This window comes from Anguilla rostrata, chromosome 18 (assembly GCF_018555375.3).
Source record: "Anguilla rostrata isolate EN2019 chromosome 18, ASM1855537v3, whole genome shotgun sequence".
Classification (NCBI taxonomy): Eukaryota; Metazoa; Chordata; class Actinopteri; order Anguilliformes; family Anguillidae; genus Anguilla; species Anguilla rostrata.
Genome location: NC_057950.1, coordinates 23,015,724 through 23,040,839, shown reverse-complemented (window position 1 = coordinate 23,040,839; position 25,116 = coordinate 23,015,724). Strand labels below are relative to the sequence as shown.

Below are 25,116 nucleotides of genomic sequence, written 5' to 3'. Positions count from 1 at the left end.
TACCAGGTTTTAAACAAGTTCATGCATGCCTTTGCATAACATTGTCTTCAAATAGAAGGGAATGTGGTTACAAATATCATTACACAGGGCAACCTGGTTTATTTTTTTAATGACAGAAAAACCATAAATGAAAACGTTTACAAAGTGAAGTGTCCAGTGCCAATTCATAAATTAAAGGCTTAACAGATAAACTGTTAAGAGGTGAATTAACGCTGAACATTTTACTGTAGACACTTGCCACATTCTTTCCCCAATGATTTTATTGCAAAAGCTGCCATATTAATAGATACAGCACACATTGTTTTCTACTTTAATGTTGTATTGGCACTATCATAATATGCAAGGCAATATCAACAGACTATAATACAAATATGTTGCATATATAAATAAATACAGAAAATAAATGTGATAGGTAGTTGTTCTGTCATTAACTGTTCAAACCTGTCAATTAAATGAGCAGGTATTCAAATAGGTAAGTTCTTCTGTGTACACTATAGGATAACAGTCTGGAGGTGCCCGGATGTGCTGTACTAGTCACACCTCCCCCTCCTCCTCCCTACATATAAACCTGATATAAACATAACCACCACCTCCGCTAACCCTCCCTCCCTGCAGATTTGTCGTAGCCACTGCAGTAAAACCGTCATCGGCAAAAAGACAGGACGAACAAATCAAACGCGACTCCGAAGACTAAAACTCGCCACATCTATCTGCCTGAAAAAAACTGATCCCAGCATTTGATTTTTGCTTCCTAGCTACGGCCTTACCCGTTCACATCCTCAGAGAAGCGTTTGGATAACCAACCGGAAAAATGGTAAGGCTTAACTGTGGTTATTATGTAGCAACTAGCCAGTGACAAGCTACCTAGATAGCTACGCCTTTATTAGGTAAGCAAATAGGTATGAACATTATCATAAACACAACAAGCACACGTACGTTTAAGCTAACGAGCTAGCTAGCTGTAAAACAAGAACACAGTACAAACTGTTTCGGTAGATCGCAGGCTGGCTAGCTAGCTAGCTATTCGTTAGTTGTCATAATGACCACGACATCTGAGGCATGTAGCTAGATAGTTTCCTTATTTTATGTCCCCGTAATTAGGGAGCTGACTGTTAACGTCTGTTGGCAAGTTAGAATATATGTTAGCAAGTGAGCGCCAGATAATGCTAGCTCGCTAGGTAAATGTAGCAGATTAGCTGCCAATCACGCTGTCTAGCTAGCTAATTTAGACTAAAGTGAAATATTCCATATTCTGTCTTGGACACTGACTAGTCAAGTAGTCTAACGTTAAACGAATGAACTCAACATATTAAGTAGCCGACCAAAACCTAGTTAGCTATCGAGTTAATAGCTATTGTATGCAGTGTTTAATGGCGCGAGCTATGAATCTACATGTAGAAACCAATGTATAGGTAACGCATATCAAATGGTCCATCGCATTAATTGCTAGACTAACTACTGATCTTAAAAAGTAGGAAAGCAAGTGGCTAATGCTAGCCAGTGAGTCGACTAGCTATCATAAGCTCACTCTGTGCAGCACTGCTGCAGTATGTTAATGCTAGCTAACGATGATAGATTTTGAATAACGTTAGCTAGCTAGTCTAGGTGAGTATCTGTCCCACTTGATGGCTAGAATATCTAGACTATTAGCTAGCTAGCTAGCGACTTGTCTAGAAAATCGTAAAATGGCACATCACCGTTGAAGGCAACGCGTTCAGAGTTGTTAGCTGCACAGCTAACGCTAGCCGCGATATTTCTCGCAGATTTGTGTTCGCTAGCTATGGTTAGTCTAATATAGCTAATACAAATGCGTTTGTTACAATCTGTTTGCGAAATTGAACACGGCCATATAGTGTTTTATGTTCATCTTCCTTCCAGCTGTAGTCAGCTCGTTTAGCGGTTTCGCGAGGTTGTCATTGTCATTGGGGAGAATGAATCGAGTGTCAATATCTCGAGCACTAGCTAACAGGTCAGGTGAACCTGTTGGGGGGTTCCTAAGAGTTTCAATTATTTATAACTGTCTAAACTCGGTATTTTTACCGTCTATATCTTGTCTAGGCGTCTATCATTATTTTCAGTCTGTCATCATCGGCTTCTCAAATGACATCCTAGGTTTTTTTTTGTTTTTTTTTCTCAGTTTCGTGTGTCGGAGCTAGGCTACTGGACTTGATCTAGCTAGTTAAACTGGTAATTTTGCACATCTTGCCATTATGCCTGTGGATGTTTCAGTAAAGCGACTGTCTTACAACTTCGCCAATTTCATTGCCAAGCTATTTATATTACCTTTTTCCTCAAAAACTGAAATTCTCTTTCTCCATAGCAATAACTGTTTTGTTTTGTTTCTGTTGTCGAGACAAAGAGCCTCTTTAGAGATGACGTTAGTCGATAACTTCCAATGCGTTTATCAATACAGTAATACTAAATCTCAACAAAAACACGTTTTCAACGTACACAAATTGCATGTTACTCAGGCATACAATGCACTGTCTGTAAATCATTACATAAAACTTGACAAATCTAGGCCTGCTATATTGATTTCAAATGAGGCCAAGATACAGAAAACAATATTGTCTATTTTAGCTCTCTCAAATTAAACAAGCTCTATTCCAAAGCAAATGTGTGGTCTGCGTATGTGTGTGTGTGTGTGTGTGTGTGTGTGTGTGTGTGTGTCAGAGGGGGTATCCATCCCCTCCCCCCTTCACACTCACTAGATTTGGCTTTCTTTTAGTTAGTAATTTAGGACAATTTGGCAAGAAGTGAGTTTTTAACAATTAGTTGGAAGTGGGCATCTGAGTCCTGCATCTAGGACCGTCTGGCATTCTACATTTCATCTCTGTTATTTTGGAATACCCTGCTGTCTTTTGGTTTATGAATTTCAGTCTTGGCACATCCTTGGATTGCTTTGGGACAGACACTGTAGTTTGGTTATTTTCTTTCATTCCTTTCTTGTGTGACTGTGAACTTGTCCATGTCTGCAACATTTGTTACTCTTTTAAGGTAGCTGAACCTAGTCTTTAGATTAAACGTGAATATTTGTTGTAACTTAATTTTAATCTGGTTGTGAGTTGTACATTTTGATAAAGGTTGATCCAACAGATTGCTTTGCCTATCAACAAATTCAGCAGTTTAATTTGATAATTTATATGTTTGATAATTACCAAATTAAACCGAATGAATGTATTTTACATTGATAATTTGGATAAGTGAGGTGTTTAAAATGTTGATGCACTTGTGTTGCACGGTATTCAGAGTGCCGGACATTAAACAAGGGTGTTATCGGTTAAAACAGCTGGGTTCTGAAAATTAAACATATTTCACATAATCCTCACTTTGCCTACAAGTTGAAAGAAGCTGGTTTTTGGCTGTAGTTTAAAAATTTCAGTGCAAATTTAAATGGATTTGTGGGTTAGAAGTCTGCAGCTAGACTATTTGGCAGGTCTTTTCCAATGAATTTGACTTATTCTGTGTAAATATAAATTGATTTAAAAGGTTTTCTTTTTTACTGGAATATAACACATCTAAGACTTGTTCGATCAGGGTTTGCTACAGTGGGAGGTCACTCCATTGGCCAAGCCATTATCACTGCTGATCTTTACCCGTAGGTTCTCCTGTGTGGGAACTGACAGTTTAGCACAAGGGGCTTTACCTTTTGTTGAAACATAAAGAAGTGCTCCAAATTCATGCAGCGATCTCCCATCTAACGCTGCGGTTTGACATCAGACACCGAGCGCGGTGTCTGAACATAGTCACGGGTGCTCCTGTTACAGGATCCCTTAAATTACCGCTGTATGGGTGTCCACACTCCAAAACACAGTTACAACGAAACCAACAAGACGTTTCAATGAGCGGCGATCATCATATTTAAGCTCCGTTTGAACCCGTCTGTCTTATCTATGGTGATTTATTAACACAGAGTTAATGTTGATCAGGTAGCGTACAAGATGGAAATAATTAAATTCTTATTTATTGTTATTGTCTTATTCATGTAGTAATGAATAATTTCATTGGGTGTTTTGTGTGAACATCACCTGCATTGCTGCATGTTCTTTACAATGTATTACAATTGTTACAAAAAAATGTGTTTGTGAATTATGACATCATTGCAGACTCACTGCTGAGAGTCAGATGGGAAGGTCTAGGCCGACCTCTACAGCCAACTAGCTAGACTAATGTTGATAAATGGCGTAGCTAGTATATAGCTAAAGCAGTTTATCAATTTAGCAGCATATACATTTTATACTCCACTCATTAGTACTCTGGCAATCCAGACACAGATTTCTGCGACCATGGATATCTTTTCTGAGGTCCTGATAAGTCGTATTGAGGAAGAGTAAGTGTAAGCCAGGGAATAGGGTTTGGCTTGGAATTTTACATGGCTGTAATGAAATGGCACTTCAGTAGCAAACAGCTCAAGTATACACATCCAAATGCCACGACAGCCCTTAGCTCAAGTCAAGTGTTGACTCATTCAGGGTTTGTAGCTATCTATTTACTTGTATTGCATTTGAAATGGGCTGTAATTAAAATAGTGTTTTTGGTGTCAGTTGTGTAAAGAAGCTATCATGTACTGGTTAGCTAAATGATTACTTTCTCACTCACATAATGTAGTGTTCCAATATTAGTATTTTGAGATGAATGTAAGAGTGCACTGCTCTCAAAGGGAACAAATGTAGGACTAAATATTTACATTGAAATAAGCTCAAGAAAATCATTAGTTCAAGGTGGATTGGTGCTAGTTTGCCTAAATTTTCATCAAACCTATGGCATATGAACAGCTTATTATGAATGTCCGATGTTATTGCAATTATTGCAGCTGCAACTATCAGTAAAGCTTTGAAACCGACATGTTTGTTGTATCAGTAATAGTACTCCTACTGCTAGTGATTTATAATAATAAAATTTTGAATTTAATTAATTTCTGGTTATATATTGTGAAGGACAGTTAATCTAGTTAGATTCTTCTTAGATGGAAAATGGCTGCCTTGGGGAAACATTCATTATTGGATGTCTTGCACCAGATAGTCAGGCAGCACTGATTACAGGGTGCCGGTTACTCTGCTAGGAAAGTATTTCTCTAATTGACAATTTTTTTAATTTTTTTTAATCATAAATTTTTTATTTTCAAACTGTCCAGGGGCCACAGAAGGAGAAAAAAGAGAAAAACCTGAGATAGAATAATTGCAAGAAAGGATAGAGAGGCCTGTCTACCACCTACCCTAACTCATGATCATTTTACACTTGTATCTTCATCCAGCACTTATATTGCGCTTGTATTGTTCTTTTGATGTTGTAGCTCGTCGTCATGCCTCCTCGTTTGACTTTCCATAACTTTCTGACCTAGCCTATGCTTACTGTGTGAACTGGACTTAACATATTCATGGCTATGGATAACTGTTAGCCTACATAATGAGTATTGTACCTTATCGGACCTGTGTTTTGTTGTTGTTCCAGTGACCTTCGGTATGCACTTATTGTACGTCGCTTTGGATAAAAAGCGTCTGCAGAATAAATGTAATCTGACTAAGTGGTCACCCCTTTTCGGTCGTTCCCCCACCCCCACCCACTTTATAGCCCCTTTCACACATGGAACCCACAGCTTTGCTGGGTTTAGTTATCCAGGTTAAGTAGTGGTTTTTCCCATTCACACACACACAAGTCTCATATGGAAAAACTTTGTTGAGTCTTATCACACATGATATGACTGTTCTGGATAGATTTGGCAAGGCAGGATGTCTACCATCAGAAGCAGTGCAGGACAAATATTAATGTTACGGTTCATTCGTTTGATTTAAATTGGCCAGATATTTCGCTGAATGATAGTTTTAACAGCGATGCACATTCTACCAACACAACACTTGAAGATGAACAGTGATAGTTTTAAGATAACTTATGCTATATAACCTCAGTATAGCTTAGTTAGGCTATATGATCCTAAATAGCTAATGTTAGATAGACAATAGAAGCATTGTTAATCAGCTAAATACTGAGGCCTACATGCAAAGTTGTCTTCTGTAAAACGCAACAAAAATGATTAAGTTGACCAATTTAAATGGCTATATCTGCCATTGACATGCAGTGCTAACCAGCGTGCTATATTGGGTATGAAAAACAACCTAAAACAGGAAGAGCCTGATAGATGTTTACCAGGGAGAAGTATTGCTTCATACACAAGCAATTTAGTAGTGGTGTTCTTCTTCCAATAGACAGGACAGTGACACTGTTTATTCCATTTCTAAAATAAACGTCAGAGAGAAATTGTTCCAGATGGTTTGCCAATCAAGTTTGTTGTTTAACATTTCAAGTCTATTTTCCATATCAATACGTAGGGGATATTATGATGCTTTAACAAGTGTGTCGTACAGTCCTGAGACAATGCCTCTCGGTCTGACCTTGTCACAGAGTAGTTTCAGTGGCAGATGCATTTTAAGTGTGCCTTCCCATGGAATATGTTCGCTTGGCTGAGTATAGCTGGAGATAAAAAATATGTATGTATGATATAGGGCGCCCTTCTGTCAAAAGTTTGTAGTTATAGGGTTGCTGGTAGTGAGCACCACGGTCTCGGATCGAAACCGACCCATGCCAGTGCCGACTGTGGCCGGCAGTCCCGCTGGAATGGCACATAATGGGCCTTGCATCGCTCAGGGCTATGGGAGGTAGGGATATAGCGGTGCTCATTGCTCCAGCGACTTCTGCTGGCTGTTCCTCTCTGATCCTTTTCATGGCTGTTCCTCTCTGTTTCTCTTCCTGGCTGTTCCTCTCTTCCTCTTCCTGGATATTCCTCTGTTCCTTTCCCTGGCTGTTCCTCTTCCTGATTTTTCCTCTGTTCCTCTTCCTGGATATTCCTCTCTGTCACTGCTCTTATTCGTGTTCTCATGAATCAGTTTTAATAATCTTGGAAATGTATTCGGAAGCATGTTTTGTGTTGGCTGTTCTTTACTCTGCACAAGTTCGCTTTTTAATTTTTTGTAAACAAACCATATATTTTAATGGATTCAAACTTAATCTGCTTTTTGATGGCAACAGCGCTATTTTAGAGGAAGAGGCTATGGTTCTGTGAGAAAATAAAACTGGCAGGGTGTTTGGTTGGATGTTTGGTCTGGGCCATTTAATTGGTGTGTTGCCGCATTCAATGAACAATTTGCCTGGGGATTAATTTAAAATATTTATTGATTATGTTCCCATATAAAATTTAGATTCAGACTTTTCTAAGCTCAAGGTTCAGATGCACATTCTTGTTAAATTACCAGAATGGCCTGGGGCCTATTAGCCTAACCGTACACTCCTGTGTGTGATGTTATGCACACCTTGTGCATGCTGAGAATGGGGATTTGTGCTGTGCAGGAGATGGAGATGAATAAGGCTTCTGCTGTTCTGCAGTCGTGGAGCATTCTCAGCACAGTACCAATGAACTGCTGCTAATTCAGGCATTGAGCAACGGCATGCTTGAGTGTTTGTTTGCATAGAGCTTTGGCTTAATTGCTGGATGAACTCTCAGAATTCACTTAACTCACTTGTTCCAGCATTTTCCCCTCAGTTTTGTCTCCTCCTTGTTTTCGGTCATGTGAGTTTGTGTGAGACTCGCGTCTTCACTGCGCGGGGTCCTCCAGCGGTTCAGGAGATCACAGGAAAACACCACGTTCTGTAAGACGCTGCCCCCAGCTGGGCTGCGCAGGCATTTTACCCCAGGAGCGCGGTTCAGGCCAGGTCGCCACGCACAACTGCGAGTGGCAATGCGGCTTGTTACGCCTTGCCTTGCGGGGCTGGTCCCCACAGTTGGCACTGGCACGGTCAGGACTAATCATGGGGGGCATCAGACACAGAAACCCCAGTGTTTTCCACAAGTCACCTGGCAGCCCCTGTATTTAAATTCATTCATTTTAGCTGAATCACTGTGTTTTTCCTTCTCCCCCAACTGTGTCTGATCTCGTACTCTAAGTGGGCTTAATGATTAGACGCAATTAGAAGTGCGTGTGTTTTTGTGTACAACCTAACAATGCAGTATTTTCTATAAAATTAGCATGAGAAAAAGCAGGTGTGGTTATTGGCTGGCTCGCAGCCCTGGCTAATGGGACGCGCAGAGACTGAGGACTCTGAGATGCAAATGGTGGGCTGTGACTGGAAGAGCAGGACAGGAAGTGTGCCTGTATTCGCGAGCTCTGAGAAAACAGTTCCCTGTGTGACCTCTAGAGCGCGACGTGTCTTTAAATCCGCTTCCGTTCTTATGCACCACTTGGTGTCGTTGGGTAAGGTGGTTTAGAAATTCAATTTTATTTGTATAGCGCTTTTTACAGAGAACTGCCACAAAGACGCTTTACTGAGTAGCAAGGCAGGAGAGAGAGCAAAAAAGAGCAAACAGAGCAAACACCAGGCCTGGACCCCCAAATAGCAGGTACATAAACGAAAGCTCTGACTGATGCCATGGGCTGGGGACGAAGAATCTTCCCCCGGCACACTCCTGGGACTTTGCCTGTGTGTGACATGGAAGAAAATTGTAGCGTTATATTTATATTTTACATTTAGGCTATGTAGCTATGAGGTGGACTTGTCTAAAGCAGACAAGACTATTGCTAAATGCTGATATGTATTCTAATGCCGGGACAAGATATGTTTGTATATTTGGTCATCAGAAGTTTTATGTGGACTAGTCCCTTTGTATATGTTGATAAACTTCATATGCCAGGGTCCTATCTGAAGACTGCTTAGGCTTCAGCTAAAGCAATCTGCATAAGAAGCTTTTAGCCAAAGCTATCAACAGCCCTGTCATCAATGGCCACTGAATGAATGCAGGACACGCCTTTATTTTACACTCAGTATTCAGTTAAAACTGACTTGAACAAGTGTGTTAATCATGGTGTGAGTGCAGAGTGTAACTGCAAGGTAATCTAAGTGACTTGTTTCATGTATTTTTCCCGTTTTGTGTGTTTATACAGTTTGTTTGTACATGTGCAGATGAAACTCACAGATCCCTTCCTTCTCTCCTCTGCAGGGAAATGAAGCGAGTTATCCCCTGGAAATGTGCTCACATTGTAAGTATGCAGGACTCCTCCTTCAGTAGTCACACGTGTAACACGCCCCTGCCATATGTCAACAGTGCCGTGCCTATAACGTATGTGCAGCACAGTGACCAGTGAGAGTCCTCCCATAGAGCTCTGCCAAACCCCAGCATGCATCTGCCTTGTTTTTGGAAGGAATCCAGGAATGCCACTGACTACGCATCATTGGTTTCAGTTTAGCGGTTCTGATGGTGATATTGTGGTGATGGTGATGTGTGATACTGAACTTGTGAGCCAGGATCCTCAGATGTCTCGGTAGGAATTCAGTAAAACCTCTGGCTCAGCACTTAGCCCCTCTGGCTATACAGTGTAAAATTGTTCAATACCAAGGCATGGTCTGCTGTGTGTTGCAAAATAATTCAGTGTCCAAGCAGTTACTATTGTGGATTCCTACCAAGAGCTCTGCTCCTGGCTAATAAGGTAATGGGTTCAAAAGAAATGTACCAATCTACTAATACTAATCCTGATATTATCAACTGGTTGTTTGAGGCATTAGTGAGTGTTAATTGGATTATCATTCACTTTACATCGCACCCCGCTGTTCTTTATTAGAGTCCACAACATGCAGCTCAGTGCTGGCTCAGTGACTGCCCTTCCTTTATCGTTTTGATCGTTTCTCCCCCTGTTCTGAAATATTAATATCTGGGAGCTTTGCTCTCATCTCTGGCAGCCCTCGGTGCATGCTAGGAGCTGCTGATGTGTGCTTCAATCAAGCAGACCAGGCTACATCTGCCACCCACCCACACATGCTCTCTCTCTCTCTCCCCCTCCCTTCTTCCTGCTCTCTCTCCCTTCATCTCTCTCTCTCCCTCCGTCCCTCCCTCTCTTTCTCTGCCCACCCCCCTGCCCGTCTCTCTTACACACGCACTCGTTCACGAAGGCAGCGTACAGAATGCACACATGTCCCCCCCCCCCCTGCACACTTAAGCAGCGCTGTGAAGGGAAGCCTCTGCGCCGGGTGAGCTCGTTCCCTGGGGTGTTGCATGCTCGGCCTGCCAGCGTGCGGAGAGGATCCTGGCGGAGTGGGCAACACGGTGTGGGAGGTGTAGGATTTCTACAGCGGTAATTTAGGGGAGGACATTCTAGCGCGAGGCCTCTTGCAAAACCCCTCCTGCGAACGGCACAGCCCTCCAAACCTGCTTTCACAGTCCCGCCAGTGTGTCCTGATGGTAGAGATGTTAAAAATGCAGACAAAATGACATAACATTTAATGTTCAATTCCTCTTGGAATCATGACTTTTACTAGAAAGATGGATTTTTATGCAGAACCTGAGTGCCGTTTTTCACATTCTTCCACTGTATACGGAGAGCTTTTCCGTACTGCCCTGAAATCTGAGTTTGAAACATGCGCATAAGCAAAATTTGTGACGTCACAAATGTCGAACCTATCACAGTCCACTATGCAAGATATGCAAATTACTGGAGAGCAATGTGGTAAACCGAAACCTTAGCACACAGAAAGCTGACTAGTGAGGGGCATTGTTGTGACAGTTTGTGTGTAGAAACTGGCAGACTGCGCAGTTTTAGGATGCAATCCTGAGGTAGGAACTTCGCTCCACTCATTTACCGATTCTAAAATGAAACAAAAGTTGGTGGAATTTCTTTATAAAAATCACGTGGATGTATCTGAGAGCATTGAGGGAGTCTGTGTTTGTCGCGCACATTTTACAGATGACTGCTTCCAGAACCTTGCATAGGTCGATGGGCTTCGTGCACAAATTGATTTCCAGGTGCCATGCCTACTGTGTATCCCGGGACCACAGCAGCAAGCGTTGACCATTTGCGTATTCATAGATTCTGCCATTCTCAATGAGGGCGAAGGTTTAGAGATGCTACTAAGCAATTTCCAGAAGTTTATTGAACATTCTTTGGTGAAAAAAACAATTTGCATAATTATTCAAAAAATAAACTTTTTTAAGGTTTTAAAATGTATCTGGAGGGGTAGTTTAAGCTGATAGTTTTTACCTGTTTATCCCATATGAAATCCGAGAGGTATTGTGCTGCTAGCTATGTTGTGAAGAAAATTGACCTCCTGTTTAGAAAGTTGCCTCCAGCCAAATAAAAAGTATTTTAGTCTACTGAATGTAGGCCTACTATGAAAATCCATGTATGCCCTCAGCCCACAGCTGCTTGTTAGTTAAAAAGTTTTTGCCATGGAGAGAAATAAATTTTTAAAAATCACTAAAAATTCAATGCATCAAGTAAATCATTATGTCAGTCAAATGGTAGAAAATAGCTTTGACTGCCTGACGAACATGTATAGTGTGAGTATTTGAGTAACCAGCTCAACCGTCTTCTACATCGAAACCCCTCCATCCGCCACAGGGAGGAGACCATTTGGAACATGATTCAGACTGACTGGCAGCTCTTGATTCCGATTCTCTAAACGTCATACACAAAGGTTTCCAAATGAAGTTGATGAATGTGTCCTGGAAATTTGATGCTTCCGGCATCAGTGTGGGTTAGATTCACATTAGGAGTCGCCCTCCATTTGAATTGTGTGGGCCATAATGCAATGCTGCTGCAACCTGGCAGTCCCTGAAGGACTCTGGCCACCTGCAGACTCTCAAAATAACCCCTCTGTTTTAGCTGGGTTTCCTTGTTGCTAGGAGTTCCCCTGGGGAGGGACACAGAAGACATGGAGGGGGGAGGTTCTCCAGACTATGCTGCTTAACTGAGCAGGATTGGATGAGTTGTAGTTTCATCATGTTTTGAATACTTATTTCTATAATTAATCTCCTGGTTCCTTATCAACATGGGTTTCACTTGTGTTGCTTACTCAGAGACAATGCTGACCAACGAAGCAGCAAGGCTATCCCCATGTGGCACGGTTTGAACATCTACATATACTGTAGAATGTCAAGAGAACATGTATGTATGTAAGGGAATAGAAGATGTCAAGCCTGGTTTCCACCTCACACACAATTAGTAACTGGCCAACAAATGATGTAAAGCCTACAGAAAATCAAGATTGACTGAAACTTCACTTCACTATTGACCTGACTATATAGACAAAATAAACACGATGAAACCACAGCTCCTCAAGTCCCGCATATGAGCCGTTTTTGGAAATAAATGATATAAAAAAAGACCTTCCTAATTGGTTGCTGGTTTAAACATCCAAGTACAGTATGTTCTTTTGAACCAACACTGTTTTGCCCTTAAACAATAAGAAATTAAAAATAGAAATAAATACAGGAATTAAATAAAGATAAAAAGAACAATGAACTACATGTCCAATGTATATTTTTACTTTTTTCCTGCTTGTGGGATTTATATTAACGTCAAATTGGACAGCATTGGATCCACGAAAACCATTGATTGGCTTTTGAGTAGTGTATTATGATGCGTGTATTGCATGGGAAAGCCCCAAAATGAGCAATCTGCCATACACTGCGTGGCAATTTGTACCAGAGACCTGATCTGAGTCATGGCAGACTAGACCGACATGACAATTGCAATGAGCTGCACTAAAATTGCAGTGCGCTGCCCAATTTTGATTGACACACCCCCAGCAGCAGCTGTCCTCCCACTTCTGTGCAAGAAGAGTCACAAAATTACCGAATCCATGATGATGATACTACTTTGCCGGTGCGACCGCTCTCGAAACACACTGGCAGGAAAGTCAGCTGAGTATTTTATTTGAGGAATGAAAGGAGCTTTGCTTTGACCTGAGACTGGATGTGTGCTATTAGACCTGAGATTGTGTGTGTGTGTGATATTAGGCCTGAGATTGGGTGTGTGTGATATTAGGCCTGAGATTGAGTTTATTTTCAGCTGCCTCTCTCAATACCATGACCATAACCTTATTGTTACCACCTCCTGCCAAATAGCAGAAGCTAATTTGGGGTTGTTGTTTAACACATGAATGTGAGACCTCCAGACCTCTGCTGGAAGTGATGTCTTTGGACCACTAGGGGGCGGTGTGCACTGTGGGTCACAATGCAACAATAAGGAAGCAGCTCTAGGGCCAGCTCTTCACAGGAAGCCAAATAATTTTCTCATGGATCGCTTGGTACTTAACACATAAAGGAAGGGGTTCCCTGGTGTCCTGTAAATTTATAGTCTGGTTCTTTGAGTCTGGCCATCTATATTGCTTAATTGGTTCTTGTTCTTTCCCCAGTTTTTGTATATGGTTTGTGTAAGAAAATGGCTGCTGTGTGTCACCCAATGTGACATGAATACTGCCTCCTACCGTAAAGCATTTTGCAATCCTTGTAAGGGATGTAAAGGCACTATGATAGACTGCTCTTCAGTTCAATCCAGTTCACTTCCTATGCTAAGTGGCAGTTGCCTGGTTACATATTTGGGAGAATATAAAGTGTTCCACGTTTTTTTTTATTTTTTTATTTTTATTTTTTTAGCAAATGGATCTTTCCACTGTAATGGAGCATGGAGCTTTGTACTGTAGTGAATGCAGTGAATGTCACTTCATTCTATATGGCAGTGTCATCTCATGGTAGTCTGTACATGCATATATATATTTTCATTTTCATTTTATTGCAATATATTTCATATATATTTGCTGGTCTTGTCAGTTGAAGTTGATTCGTCTGTCATCATTAATCACTAATGCGGAAAGGTCACATAAGCAATAAGCAGTTTTGATAATTGTATCACACCGCTGTTTAAGTACGTCTATCGAAGGAGCTGAAAGCTATATTACCGGTGGTGGTCATTTTAGTCACTGCTGTGTTGCTGTGGTTACAGTGGGAACAGTCAGTGAGTAGATACGTGATGTGTAGCCACTGAACTGAACGTTCTAATCCCTGGAAGTGATGTCACAATGTCACGGTCTGGGCAGGAAGTGAATGAGATTAGCCAGTGTTTTGTTTTGACATTGTGCATACTCACTAATTCTGTAGCACTAGCGACATATACTTAGTGATATACCTCGCTGGTTGTGCCTACAAAGGTGTTTGTTTACACGCACCAAAAGGCAGCTGGTTGTCAATGAACAGGAGAATGTATTTTGGGCTGCATTTGTCGGTTGTTTATTCTTTATTCTTATTTGTTTATCTTTCACTGCTTGCACATCGAGTAGTGGAATGTGTTTATGGCAGGAGAGCGAACATTATCTGGGAAGGAATGCCAGCATTTTGAGAACCCTATGCACTGTGTAGGATGTAGCCTACACAGAAATGCCGCTTTAGATGGAAGGTAGTACTATGAATGCTGTGTTATTGTGTCATGTAAAGGGAGGAAAGGTTTATTGTTTGATACGATAGAAAGGTGGAAGAAACGGGTGGATGTGAATCAGTTTTATTCACTGGCTTCTGCTTGAGGTGGTTTTTCTTCCCATTCAGCCATTACATTTCATATATAAGATATTTGGGAATTTTTTTTGAAGGGGAACACAATTACAACATGTACCAAGGGTATTTTTTTCCTCCATGTTACAAGGTTTTAAATGTGTCACTGACATAATTGCAGATTATTTATACTTTTGTTTAAAGGATTACTCACTCATGTCAATTAAAAAACATAAAGAAAAAAAACAACATTATTCTCTTAATTGTATGTTTAATGAACAAAGCATCTCCCAGTACCTTTATAAAACCACCATTTTCTCAGGTAAGAAAATGGTTATTACACAACCGTAATATATTCCCGTTGGTCATAAAAATACCCAGAAATCTGTGCTGAATGCCCCCAGCAACAACTATGTGCTACTTGTCCACCACGCACTTAATCATTGGTCCTTTTTCCTGATTAGTCATCAAGCAAAAGCATTATCTCATACAACTTCAAACCGCACTCTTCAGGAGGCTGATCTAGGGACTACTGTACATCTCTCTCTCTCTCTTTCTCTCTCTCTCTCTGTGTCTCTCTGTCTCTTTCTCTGTCTCTCTCAACTTGTGCACTAGCTAGCTCTTGGTCAGTTCTCTACTTTTGCTTCGCTTTTCATCTTTCTCTTCCCATCTCACATCTCTCTTTTCAACTCTCCCTATCATTGTCTTTAACTTACTGCTCTCTCTCTCTCTTTCTTTCTCTCCCCCCTCTCTCCCCCTCTCCCTCTCTCTCTTGCTCTCTCAGGGTTTTGTAAAGATTAATAGACAGCTCTTACAGGGGGAAACTGATTAGCGCTGCTGAAGGTGTGGGGGGGGGCGGAAGGGCAGGGTCATGTGACGCGGTGAATGAGCTTAGAGCCGGTAACTCAGTATGTGATTCCGCGCCGCGCCGTTAGCACCGCGTTGGGGAGGACAGCTTGGGGCCGCCATGGCTGGAACACACAAGGCTCGGGGTAAGCTTTCCCCTGGACAGGGCTAGGCTCTTCACATGGCTGCTGGGGGCTCGGCTCCGGACGCAAGTCCATGACCGATGGGGACCGTTTCTCTTTTGTCTTCCTCCCATTTGTGTTCGTGCGACACTTTTTTTAGATGGTGGTGGACCACGAAATGAACTGCACTGGGAGCCATTGCTGTTATCCTGACTGAATCCATCCGTTTTACACATGTCTGCCTCTCTCTCTGTCTTTTGTCCTTATTCCAGTTGATGCTGATGAGATTAAGAGGCTAGGGAAGAGATTTAAGAAACTCGACCTAGATAATTCCGGCTCCTTGAGCGTTGAAGAATTCATGTCTTTGCCCGAATTGCAACAGAACCCCCTGGTACAGCGAGTCATCGATATATTCGACACGGACGGCAATGGGGAAGTTGACTTCAAAGGTAAGTGACCAAGCGCTGTTTTTCAAAAAATATATTGTGTCTGCTTGCTGCGGCCTTGTAGAAATCAGGTGTCATGTTTTCTGACTCCTATGCCGAACATTTCTGCAATTTATACAGTGTACATTATTTTCTACAAAGATTTATATGCAATTGGAACAATGTATCCATGGCCATTGGTGCATTTCAGCATTTACTGTTCTGTTGAGCTCATTACTTTAATGAGTGCGTTTAGTCATCTGTTTGTTTTTGTTAACTGCAATAATTACAATCCTTGAGTCACCATGAAAAGTGTAGCAGAGACTTGAGATGTATAGTAATGAAGAATAGTGAAACGGCACATTTAGACCAGCGCAACACCTGCTTTAAATGGGCTCAGTGTTTTGCAACAGTTTCAGAATGTTAAGCTCATTTCTGTTAGTTGAGGCCTTTAAAGCAAGGTCTTGTGGGGAAAATGCAGGCCCGATGTTCTCACCCTGGAATGTAGCTCAGTGTCACAGGGGTTTTCCACTGCATCGTTCTCATTTTATCATTAACATTCGGGGTCTAGATAAACATTAAAATAAAGGTTGGGACTTTGGCCCAAAGTTGTCTGTATAGCCGAGAACGGTTCCAGTTTACTTGGATTTGTAACATGAGGTGAGGGTCAAATATCAACAGGAGAAATGAGACTCTTCTAACGCTCACATATTGTGCATTGTGTATCCATAGCTTCAGGATCGGGGTGTATTTGTCTTCTTGAATATGGTGATGCTTACACATCCATTTTCCTGGTTTCTAGTGCATTTATTCTTCATACAGAGGCACTAATTTAGGTCTGGCTTGGTATGAACTTTCATCTTGTTCTCTCTGGGTCTGTAAGTCGGCCCATTTCTCCATATGTCACCTCCAGGTTTCCGTTTTCCTGAGCCTAGCACAGGTGGGAAATGGCTAGTGTACAGGATAAGCCACTTTCAGAGCTTCTAAAGTCTCTGTTCACTGGTGCTCAATTTATTTATTTTTTAAATTTCTGAGTATACAATTCATTTTCCAAATGAAAATTTCTATTTTAGTCTTCAAGTTTCTCTTCATGTTCACATGAATCTCACTTTACGGGTTTGTGCATTGTTTTTTACACACAGACTTTTGACAGCTTAATTTTACTAGTCAAAGAATTGTAACTGTATATAAAACTCTACGAAGCAAGCAACTATGTAAACCAGAAGTTTTTTTTTTTCTCTGTCAATGTTTTTTAAAATAACAGTCCCAGTGCGGCAGAACACAGTAGCCTACAACTTTACCAGCCAAAGCATAGAAAAAGGTGCATTTATGTAGTAGTTAGGCCTATCAACTTGTGTCTGTGATGAGGCACATTTCTTTCATTTAGTTACTATGTGTTTTTTTTTTTTGTTTCAGTGAGCCCTCAAGATATTCTTGAATTACATATTTAGATTTTTAAAGGCCTTATATTTCTCCTTAATCTTTTACGTCTACATATGGCTATTAGACCAAAATGGTTAATTTGGTCCTGCTATAGGTTGTCCTACTCTGATTGTGATGCAAATGCTATGTCATTTCAGACACATTGAACGGAAACAAATGATGGGATGCAATGTGTATAAACTTTATTGATGTTGTTTGTTTAGTTACCCACTAAAAATTCTGGCTTATAATCCACAGAATAGTCCATCAACTTTGGCAACAATTGCAGTCATGTTGGGTGATGGTGACTGTGGCAGAAAGTTGACTGATTTTTTTTAAACATTCACAAAGGATATGGATTAAGATTTTTGTTCAGGCCTCCTAAATGAAGAGGTTAATCACTGAATGGTGTAATAGCTTAACTGCATTTCTAAAGAGTGCTTCAAGGCTATTTGATCTTCAAGTCAACTTTTAGACACTTTGGCCTGGGTTACATTTACTATCTGTACTGTCTGCTTTGTAAATAGAGATGCTGTTAAAAGGTGTTAAAAAAACAAATACTGTAAGACACATGCCCAAGTAGGCTATGCCACAGCCTAGATAAACAGAAGCAGTTATTTTCCCCATTTTGTTGACTGGCTTGGACTTAATAAACATTACCCATCATGGGATATTGTCAGGTAGGGGTGGAAGTGGACAACCCTACATATTTTCTGGATTTCATAACTAGCCCCACCATATCTCATTTTGGCTAAATGTCTTGATAGGCATTTGTCAGCATAAGGACTGCTTGTATATTGCATAGACTCAGTCTGCCACCTGCTGCCAAAAGGAGGCAACAGGAGCCATAATACCCTCCTCCTCTTCAGCACAAACATGACAAAGACTTTCATCAGCTGTCTTCCATATTTCAAGCGTCTTTTTAATAGGTAATATTCCACAAAATATTTTCAAGTGAAAACCGAGGGAGGGAAAGATCAGATTTTCCCCACGTTTGAAAGGGATATGGAAATTTGCAAAGTTTTTTTTTGTTATATATAATTCAAAGCAATTGATATATTTCATGATTGATTTTACTATTCACCATCCATCACAAATTCTTAATACTAGGGCAAGCCTTAAACTTAAAAGTCTCCTTATGATTTTCTAAGCATTGCCTTTCAAGAAAAAATATTGCAGACACCAGTGGCAATACCTTTTGTATGTACAGTGACCTCCATAATTTCTGGGACGAAGACATACTTTGTCTATTCTTGATTTGGCTCTGTACTCCACAATTTTAGATTTGTAATAGGATGATTCACATGCGGTTCTTCTTTTCTCTAGAGTTTATTGAGGGCGTCTCACAGTTCAGCGTCAAAGGTGACAAGGAACAGAAGCTGCGATGTAAGTCCCAGTGCACCACTGAAGACCTGGGAGCCCTGCTCCTGCTCACAGTTATAGCACTTCTGTACATTACCGCACGCACTCCCAGCAGACCAACAATGTGAAACATTGGTTAATGTTTGTTTTGACCTGGTATCATTTTGATATCAATTTTACATACTCAGATTTTAATAATTGTTTTTGCAGTCATATATCTAGACATTTTTGGTGAGATTAAATATTATATTATTATAATATAAAATAATTTATGGTAACACTCTGTATTTGTTTGTAACCTCCACAGCACTCCACATGAGAGTTTGGGCCATTGGTTGTATAATTAATCTCTGTGCATCACCTCCCACAGTTGCCTTCCGGATTTATGACATGGACAAAGACGGCTACATTTCCAACGGGGAGCTGTTCCAGGTCCTGAAAATGATGGTGGGAAACAACCTGAAGGACACTCAGCTCCAGCAGATAGTCGACAAAACCATCATCAACGCAGACAAGGATGGCGATGGGAGAATATCCTTCGAAGAATTCTGCGCAGTATGTTAAAAAACACAATACATTCTGAAGGGGGGGGGTGGGGGGAGAGGTTGGATCCTGATGGCAGTTAGACAGAGGATGCTTCCTCATGCAGACACCAAGTGTTACAATATAGGTCAGTTGTCTATCCTCTGAGATGCCTAGCAGTAGAGGTATTGGGGGAGGTATTACATTCAGGGAGATACAGTCCATAAGGGTAATGCTGACCTTGTACTGAGTGAGACCTATCTGTGGAAGGGCTGGAGCTGTGCCGATGTTTATTCTGCAGTATGAAGCAGTGAAAGGGTTTACAACATTAGACCCATCCAGCCTGAGCCAAGACTGTGGGGGCGGTGTCGCTGATGCACAAGGTCACACACTAGTGCCCTCAGCAATATCGGATCTGCAGTGGGGAAAGACTAGATCGCACTGAGACCTTAATGCCAAACATATGCTGTCTGAATAGGGGATAGTACACCCAAAAATCTACATTTACTGCAAATATTATCACATGCACCATGATCAATTCAGTTACTGCATATAGAACTAGGATTCCCAACTCCTGTTCCTGGAGGGATGTAGGGTGTGATGATATTTGTTCTTACATGTGTATTGATCAATCGAAGCAGTTGGGTTAAGTTAACTCCCCTCACCCTGGTTTCTGGAGGTCTGAATTAATGTTGATCCTGTTCCAGGACCAGGGTCGGGTGTAGAGGATGGCAGTCAATGTGCCGTTTCGACAGCCAAGGGAAAGCTTGTACAGTAGCCGTCACGATCACAGTTCTGTTTGTTCAATGGATGTTCAAAAATGGTGTACAAGAAAGGAACGTTGGATTGGCTTCCTGTGTTAACCTTCTCCTCCCCCCCCCCCAGGTCGTAGGCGGCCTAGATATACACAAAAAGATGGTGGTGGACGTGTGAGCGGTCCCAAGCAGCTCGCAAACACTCGCTTTCTTCTCCATCTCTGAAGACCTGCTCAAGACGTCCAGCAAATGCTCTGTGTATTTCAATGGAAGTATTCTCTCTGTGAAGCCACTTTTCTTTCCAACATGAGCCTCGTTAAGCCAACCTAAGTGTTATTGAACTTTGGTCCTTTCAATGACTCGGTGTAGCACTTTAAGAAGCCTGAAGGACAGCTTTTCTTCATGAAAGAGCATCTCAGTTTGGTGGAGCAAAGGAGGAGGGTTGGCTTGTCTTTTTTTCCCTCGTTTTTTTTATTTTTTATCCTGTCTTTTTTTTTTTTTTAAGGAAGTATGTCTACAGCTTCCAAAAGGGGAAATGTGTAGTTAGCTGAAGTGCATCTTAAGATACTTGATTAACTGCAACACAAAAGTAGATTACGAAGTGCCAAGCAGAACATAATGATAAACCAGTTGAACACATGCTCATCCTACACCACCTTTTTAAGTTTGAGAGAACTGGTTAGAAGTATATGAAGCTTTGTGCGATTGAAAAGATGCAATTTAGTATGAGTGTATGACAGGTTTTTTTTTTAATTTTTTTTTTTACACATTGTAATATGAAACTGGTTTGAATTGAGCATTTTAGCTTTCAATCACGCATTACAGCTAGATACGGTTGGATTTTTTTGTAACAAGGAGATTGTTTTATTTATACGTGTTTATATTTTTGGAGAGTTAATCTCTTTATTTGTCTGGCTTTCTCAAATACAGTAGAGTATAAATAGATGCCAAGAAAGTGACATGTTTTTGCATACAAACTTTGGTTTACTTTAAAGGCAGGTCTTTGTATTGCCCAGGTCTATCTGTGAATAGTTTGTATCCGTCAAACTGTTCCCAACAAAACACATTTCACTAATCATTAAATACTTCTATTAAAATAAGTTGGAACATTTAAATGCATTTTGTATGTTATTACCTTTAAAACAGCAGTTCATGCAAATGTGACTGACTATGCTGATTCAAGATAAAAATTCATAACGGTTATGACTTATGTGACAATAGGGGAGACGTGGATCTTTGTAGTGTGTTAATTTACAAACTACTGCAGGCAGCATTTTTTGTTTTTTAAAACAATGTATGTATATTAGGCGAAGGAGGGATGCATTTTGACCTTTAACAATTTTAAATAAGGAAAGATTTTCTTAAGCTAAATGTACACCTTCCTAGTTACTACTGTACTGTGCCCTGTCTTTGAAATTTCTTTTTTTAACTTTAATGAAAAACTGAGTTGCTCTTAAAATGCCATTGATATTTCAGCATGGTAATGTTCAAAATGGAATACTTTTGAGTTTGAGCATGTGCTCCCTGAGATTGGACTTTTATTTACCCTTTATATCTACGGTAGTGTATTCCTGTTTTCTGTGTTTTTAGACATGGTGAAATTTGAAGAGAAAGAAAATGGGGACAATGCATTTTCTGAAAAACTGAAACGGTTTTGGTTTTGAAATTTGGTCTCTTTCGCGGTTCAGTTTTTTTGCTGGACTGCTTGCTGGCCTAGGCGGGCATCTGTGGTGGGGAAGCTAGGCCGCGAGCGTCTTCCTGTCCTGGGCGTTCTTCGAGAGAGTGCTGCATGTCCATGGCTCTGTATGTTCCTAGGGCCCTGGGACTCGATATGCTTGCATGACACGGAGTTTAACTTTTTTGCATGTACATCCATTTTTTAAAAGATATTCCTCTTGTTTACATATAAATTGTAATGTTAATATATTATAAAGAATCATGGTATGATATGGATGTTGCCAAACTTTGGTAAATGTTAAGATCATTGATAATTATTAAACTCCACTACATGTTAAAGGAAAAAAAAAAAATTTCTGGCTCAATGCATCGCTTGAATTTTGGCAGTTTCATATCTGTTCCAGTGTTGACTGCCACATGCTCTGCTTCAAGGGGAAACCATTTGTGTTTATTTCTTTTTTTTAATAGAAGTAGTTAAATAGTTCTGTAGTTAGTGCGTTGACTAGGCCGTAGTTCTTTAGTGCAACCGTTCCGTCTGAAGGACTGGGTTTTAGTTTTTGTGAGGAATGGTTGAAAATTGAGGTTTGTTAGATTTTTCTTTACTTTTTCTGCATGCTGCATCATGTGCTGTGGGAACTATTGGAACAGTCATACTGTATGACAATGAGAATATAAATAAACCATTTGATTTGAAACTTACTGAAGCTGGCTTTAATGTATGCAGTAGCACATCACAAACAGGGTGTACTTTGTGTGTGCAAAATTTGGAATCTGTTTCAGATACACTTTCACATCCATTAGCCAAAAACTTATGTATAGTATCGGTGATAATGACCATCCACATACTCGAGTGAAACCGATATCCCTTGATGACTTTGCATGACTACAATGCTCAAGAGCTACAAGGCAATCCAAAGTCCTTTATTTTCTGTGACCGTTTCTGTCATCTGCACACATCTCAGCCAGGCGCATGCAATGTGTTTCAGTCTTGGAGGAAAGGCAGACGTCCGAGGGGTTCAGAATCTCTCTGCTGCCCGGCTGGCCACTGCCCGGATGTTCCCGTACACCTTTGATGGTGGACTTCCTGTAGGGCAGAAGCAAGTCTTAACAGGGCACCTTATGCAGTTCAGGTCAGTGGGTCAAATATCTATAGTACTCTGACAGTTTGCAGGGTTTAATCTCTGGCATAAAGCTTTACATGGACATTAAGAATTCAGAACCAGTACAATGAGAGCACAGACACCCGTTCTCACCTAAGATGAGGTTACATATAGCCGTCCTTGCCATTTTTATGTTCTGGAAAGATCCCAATATGTGTACTTTTCTGAAATGAGAGACAAAAAGATTTTCAGTCAATGGCATATTTGTAATATGGCAGACCTATTATTGCCAATCTTTTTTTTTTCCATTACCAAAAATAAGTACTCACGTGTCAGCGAGCACTATACGCGTCCTGGTCACGTTTTCGATGGTGAACTTTGTTTTTCCTCCCTTACCAGCTATTCTTCCGATAGCTCTGGACAAATGATCTCCTTTCAGTGGTTTCACTGTCAGAAAAGACACACTTATGAATGCTCTGCGCATCCAAATTCATAAACAGCCTGAGCCTTCTAAACGTCCTGTGCTGTGGACTGACACTGTCTGGCTTGTAATGTCCTAGGAATTCCAATTTCATGAAGACAGATTAAATAAATACAAGTAAATCAACATTATACCAGTTTACTACAGCAACTTCACTTACCATCTGTAACGTCAAAGGTTTCCAGAAAAAGCTCATCTAGTCTGATAAGTGCAAGTGCGTCCTGCGAAAAGAGGGAGTGTAATTAGCACACCATTTTACAGAAATACCAGGCTAATTAGACATATTAGTCTGTTTACTGTTGTTTGATCGGACTTTAAGTGAATTCACTTTGACACTCACCTCCACTTGAAATCCTAACACAAATGCCTTCACAAAATCTGCAGCTTTTGTCAGGGCGCCAATGTCCTGCGTCTCTTTACATGTCTGAAATTCAGAGAGGATTTTTGTAAATGTGCTAATTTCACCATGCGGTACAGGTAATAACAAAAAAGGGCCATGAGTTTATCCTAAATATGTGGTCTGGGAAACTTATACCTATCAGTGATCTTCATTCCTGGTCTTGGCAGGCCACTGGGTCCACTGGTTTATGTTGTTCCTCAGCACTTAGCCTAATTGATCAACTAAAGCAATCGCCTACACAGATAACTCACCTCACAAAGGCAAAAACAAAAACCAGCAGACTCTACGGCCCACCAAGACCAGGAATGAAGATCACTGCCTTATACTCAAGGCAGTCACCAAGAACTCTTAGGCTGTTTCCACACCTAGTTCCTTTGCTAAAGTCCACTCCAGAGTTTGTTAAATAGTATATTTTTTTTATTCAGTCCACCTGGTTTCACATTGCAATTCAAGCGCACCTATTTTTAAATAAAGCGATTTGTATGCACACGTGGGTGTTTGTTGATCGCTCAGAAATTTGGTGGGGATTCAAGTTTTCACCCCTGTGGTAATCAAATAAATTAGATTAAAACACCAGTGTGTTGACAGCACCGCAAGAGACTTAAGAAAGTTGCATATCCATCTTCTCTGTGTTGGAGGACAGGCCTATATCAGGGAAAACTCATGGCTCTACACATTAGACAACATTCCAGAAATACAAGCATACCTATTTAAGAGTTGCACAAACAGACGATTTGCATTAAAGCTAATTTACCCAAAAGAATAAAAAAAAGTATAGGCTACACTTACTTTGATTTCAACGTTTCTTGTTTTCAGGTTGAACCTGACCTGCAACTGTAAATGTTCAACAATTGGAGTGAAAATCTTCAACCAGTTTTCCTTTAATGGTGTGTATCGATGAGCAGGTACTGGAACCTTTCGCATCTCATCCGCTCCGCCCTGAAATATAAAACATGTTTCAATTTTTTTTTTTTTTAAACAATACCAAAACAATATATAATTCTAAAGAGTTCACTGCATCAGCCACCAGAATTCCACTCATATCAAACAAGCGCACACAAATTAACTAGTCAGATTTATGTTTACAGTCGGTGGACAAACAGCATGGCAATACAAATTATATATCAACATAAATGGCGTCGTCTTGGTATGCGTAAGTTATAGTATAAAGAATTCAGTACAAGTGCCAATTACAACGCAATAAACAACTGCTAGCTAAGTTAGGAACATCTGGCCTGTAACCTATTGTTAAGGTCCAATTAACATTACACAACATACAGAACAGCCCATGGCACAAGTATATTCCAAAAAGGATACTGTGATAATAAGCAAGCAAGTTTGGTGATAGTACCAATCTACCTTCAATTTGTCGCCTGAAATAGGCGGAAACTCTGGTCTCTTGCGAGCCACAGTATCCTCAGATTCCATGTCCGAGTCTTTCAGTTTACGCTTATTATTCTTTTTTGATTTGACTTTCTTAAATTCTGCAGAGGTGTCAATTTCACAGTCCATAGCAGCGCTCCCTTCGGCCTTTGTTCCTGACGTGTTTTCAGTCTCCATTATTAAATTGGCTAGAACTCTTAAACTGGGAAAAATAAAACTCCTTTTATTGATAACGTTTCAAACACATGTTGTTAGATTTTCGCCATATTGAGAAAGGACCGGATGTAGCCAACCAGAGCCAAGCCTGTCCTCAGAG

The 25,116-nt window shown here is 40.6% G+C and overlaps 2 protein-coding genes across 2 annotated transcripts; one reads left to right on the top strand and one right to left on the bottom strand.

The window, feature by feature from the left end:
- Positions 1–557: 557 nt before the first annotated feature.
- On the top strand, positions 558–22,135 carry LOC135245063 (calcineurin subunit B type 1). The gene is made up of 6 exons (XM_064317834.1): positions 558–814; positions 8,987–9,026; positions 15,546–15,722; positions 18,447–18,506; positions 18,853–19,037; positions 19,890–22,135. Exons 1-6 carry the CDS (start codon positions 812–814, stop codon positions 19,935–19,937), a joined length of 513 nt encoding a protein of 170 aa, XP_064173904.1. The 5' UTR covers positions 558–811; the 3' UTR covers positions 19,938–22,135.
- Positions 21,906–25,093, bottom strand: pno1 (partner of NOB1 homolog). The gene is made up of 7 exons (XM_064317833.1): positions 24,777–25,093; positions 24,207–24,356; positions 23,358–23,441; positions 23,178–23,238; positions 22,866–22,983; positions 22,690–22,760; positions 21,906–22,520 (listed from the first exon to the last, which is right to left on the bottom strand). The coding sequence occupies exons 1-7, from the start codon at positions 24,975–24,977 to the stop codon at positions 22,453–22,455; spliced, it is 753 nt and encodes a 250-aa protein (XP_064173903.1). The 5' UTR covers positions 24,978–25,093; the 3' UTR covers positions 21,906–22,452.
- Positions 25,094–25,116: the final 23 nt, after the last annotated feature.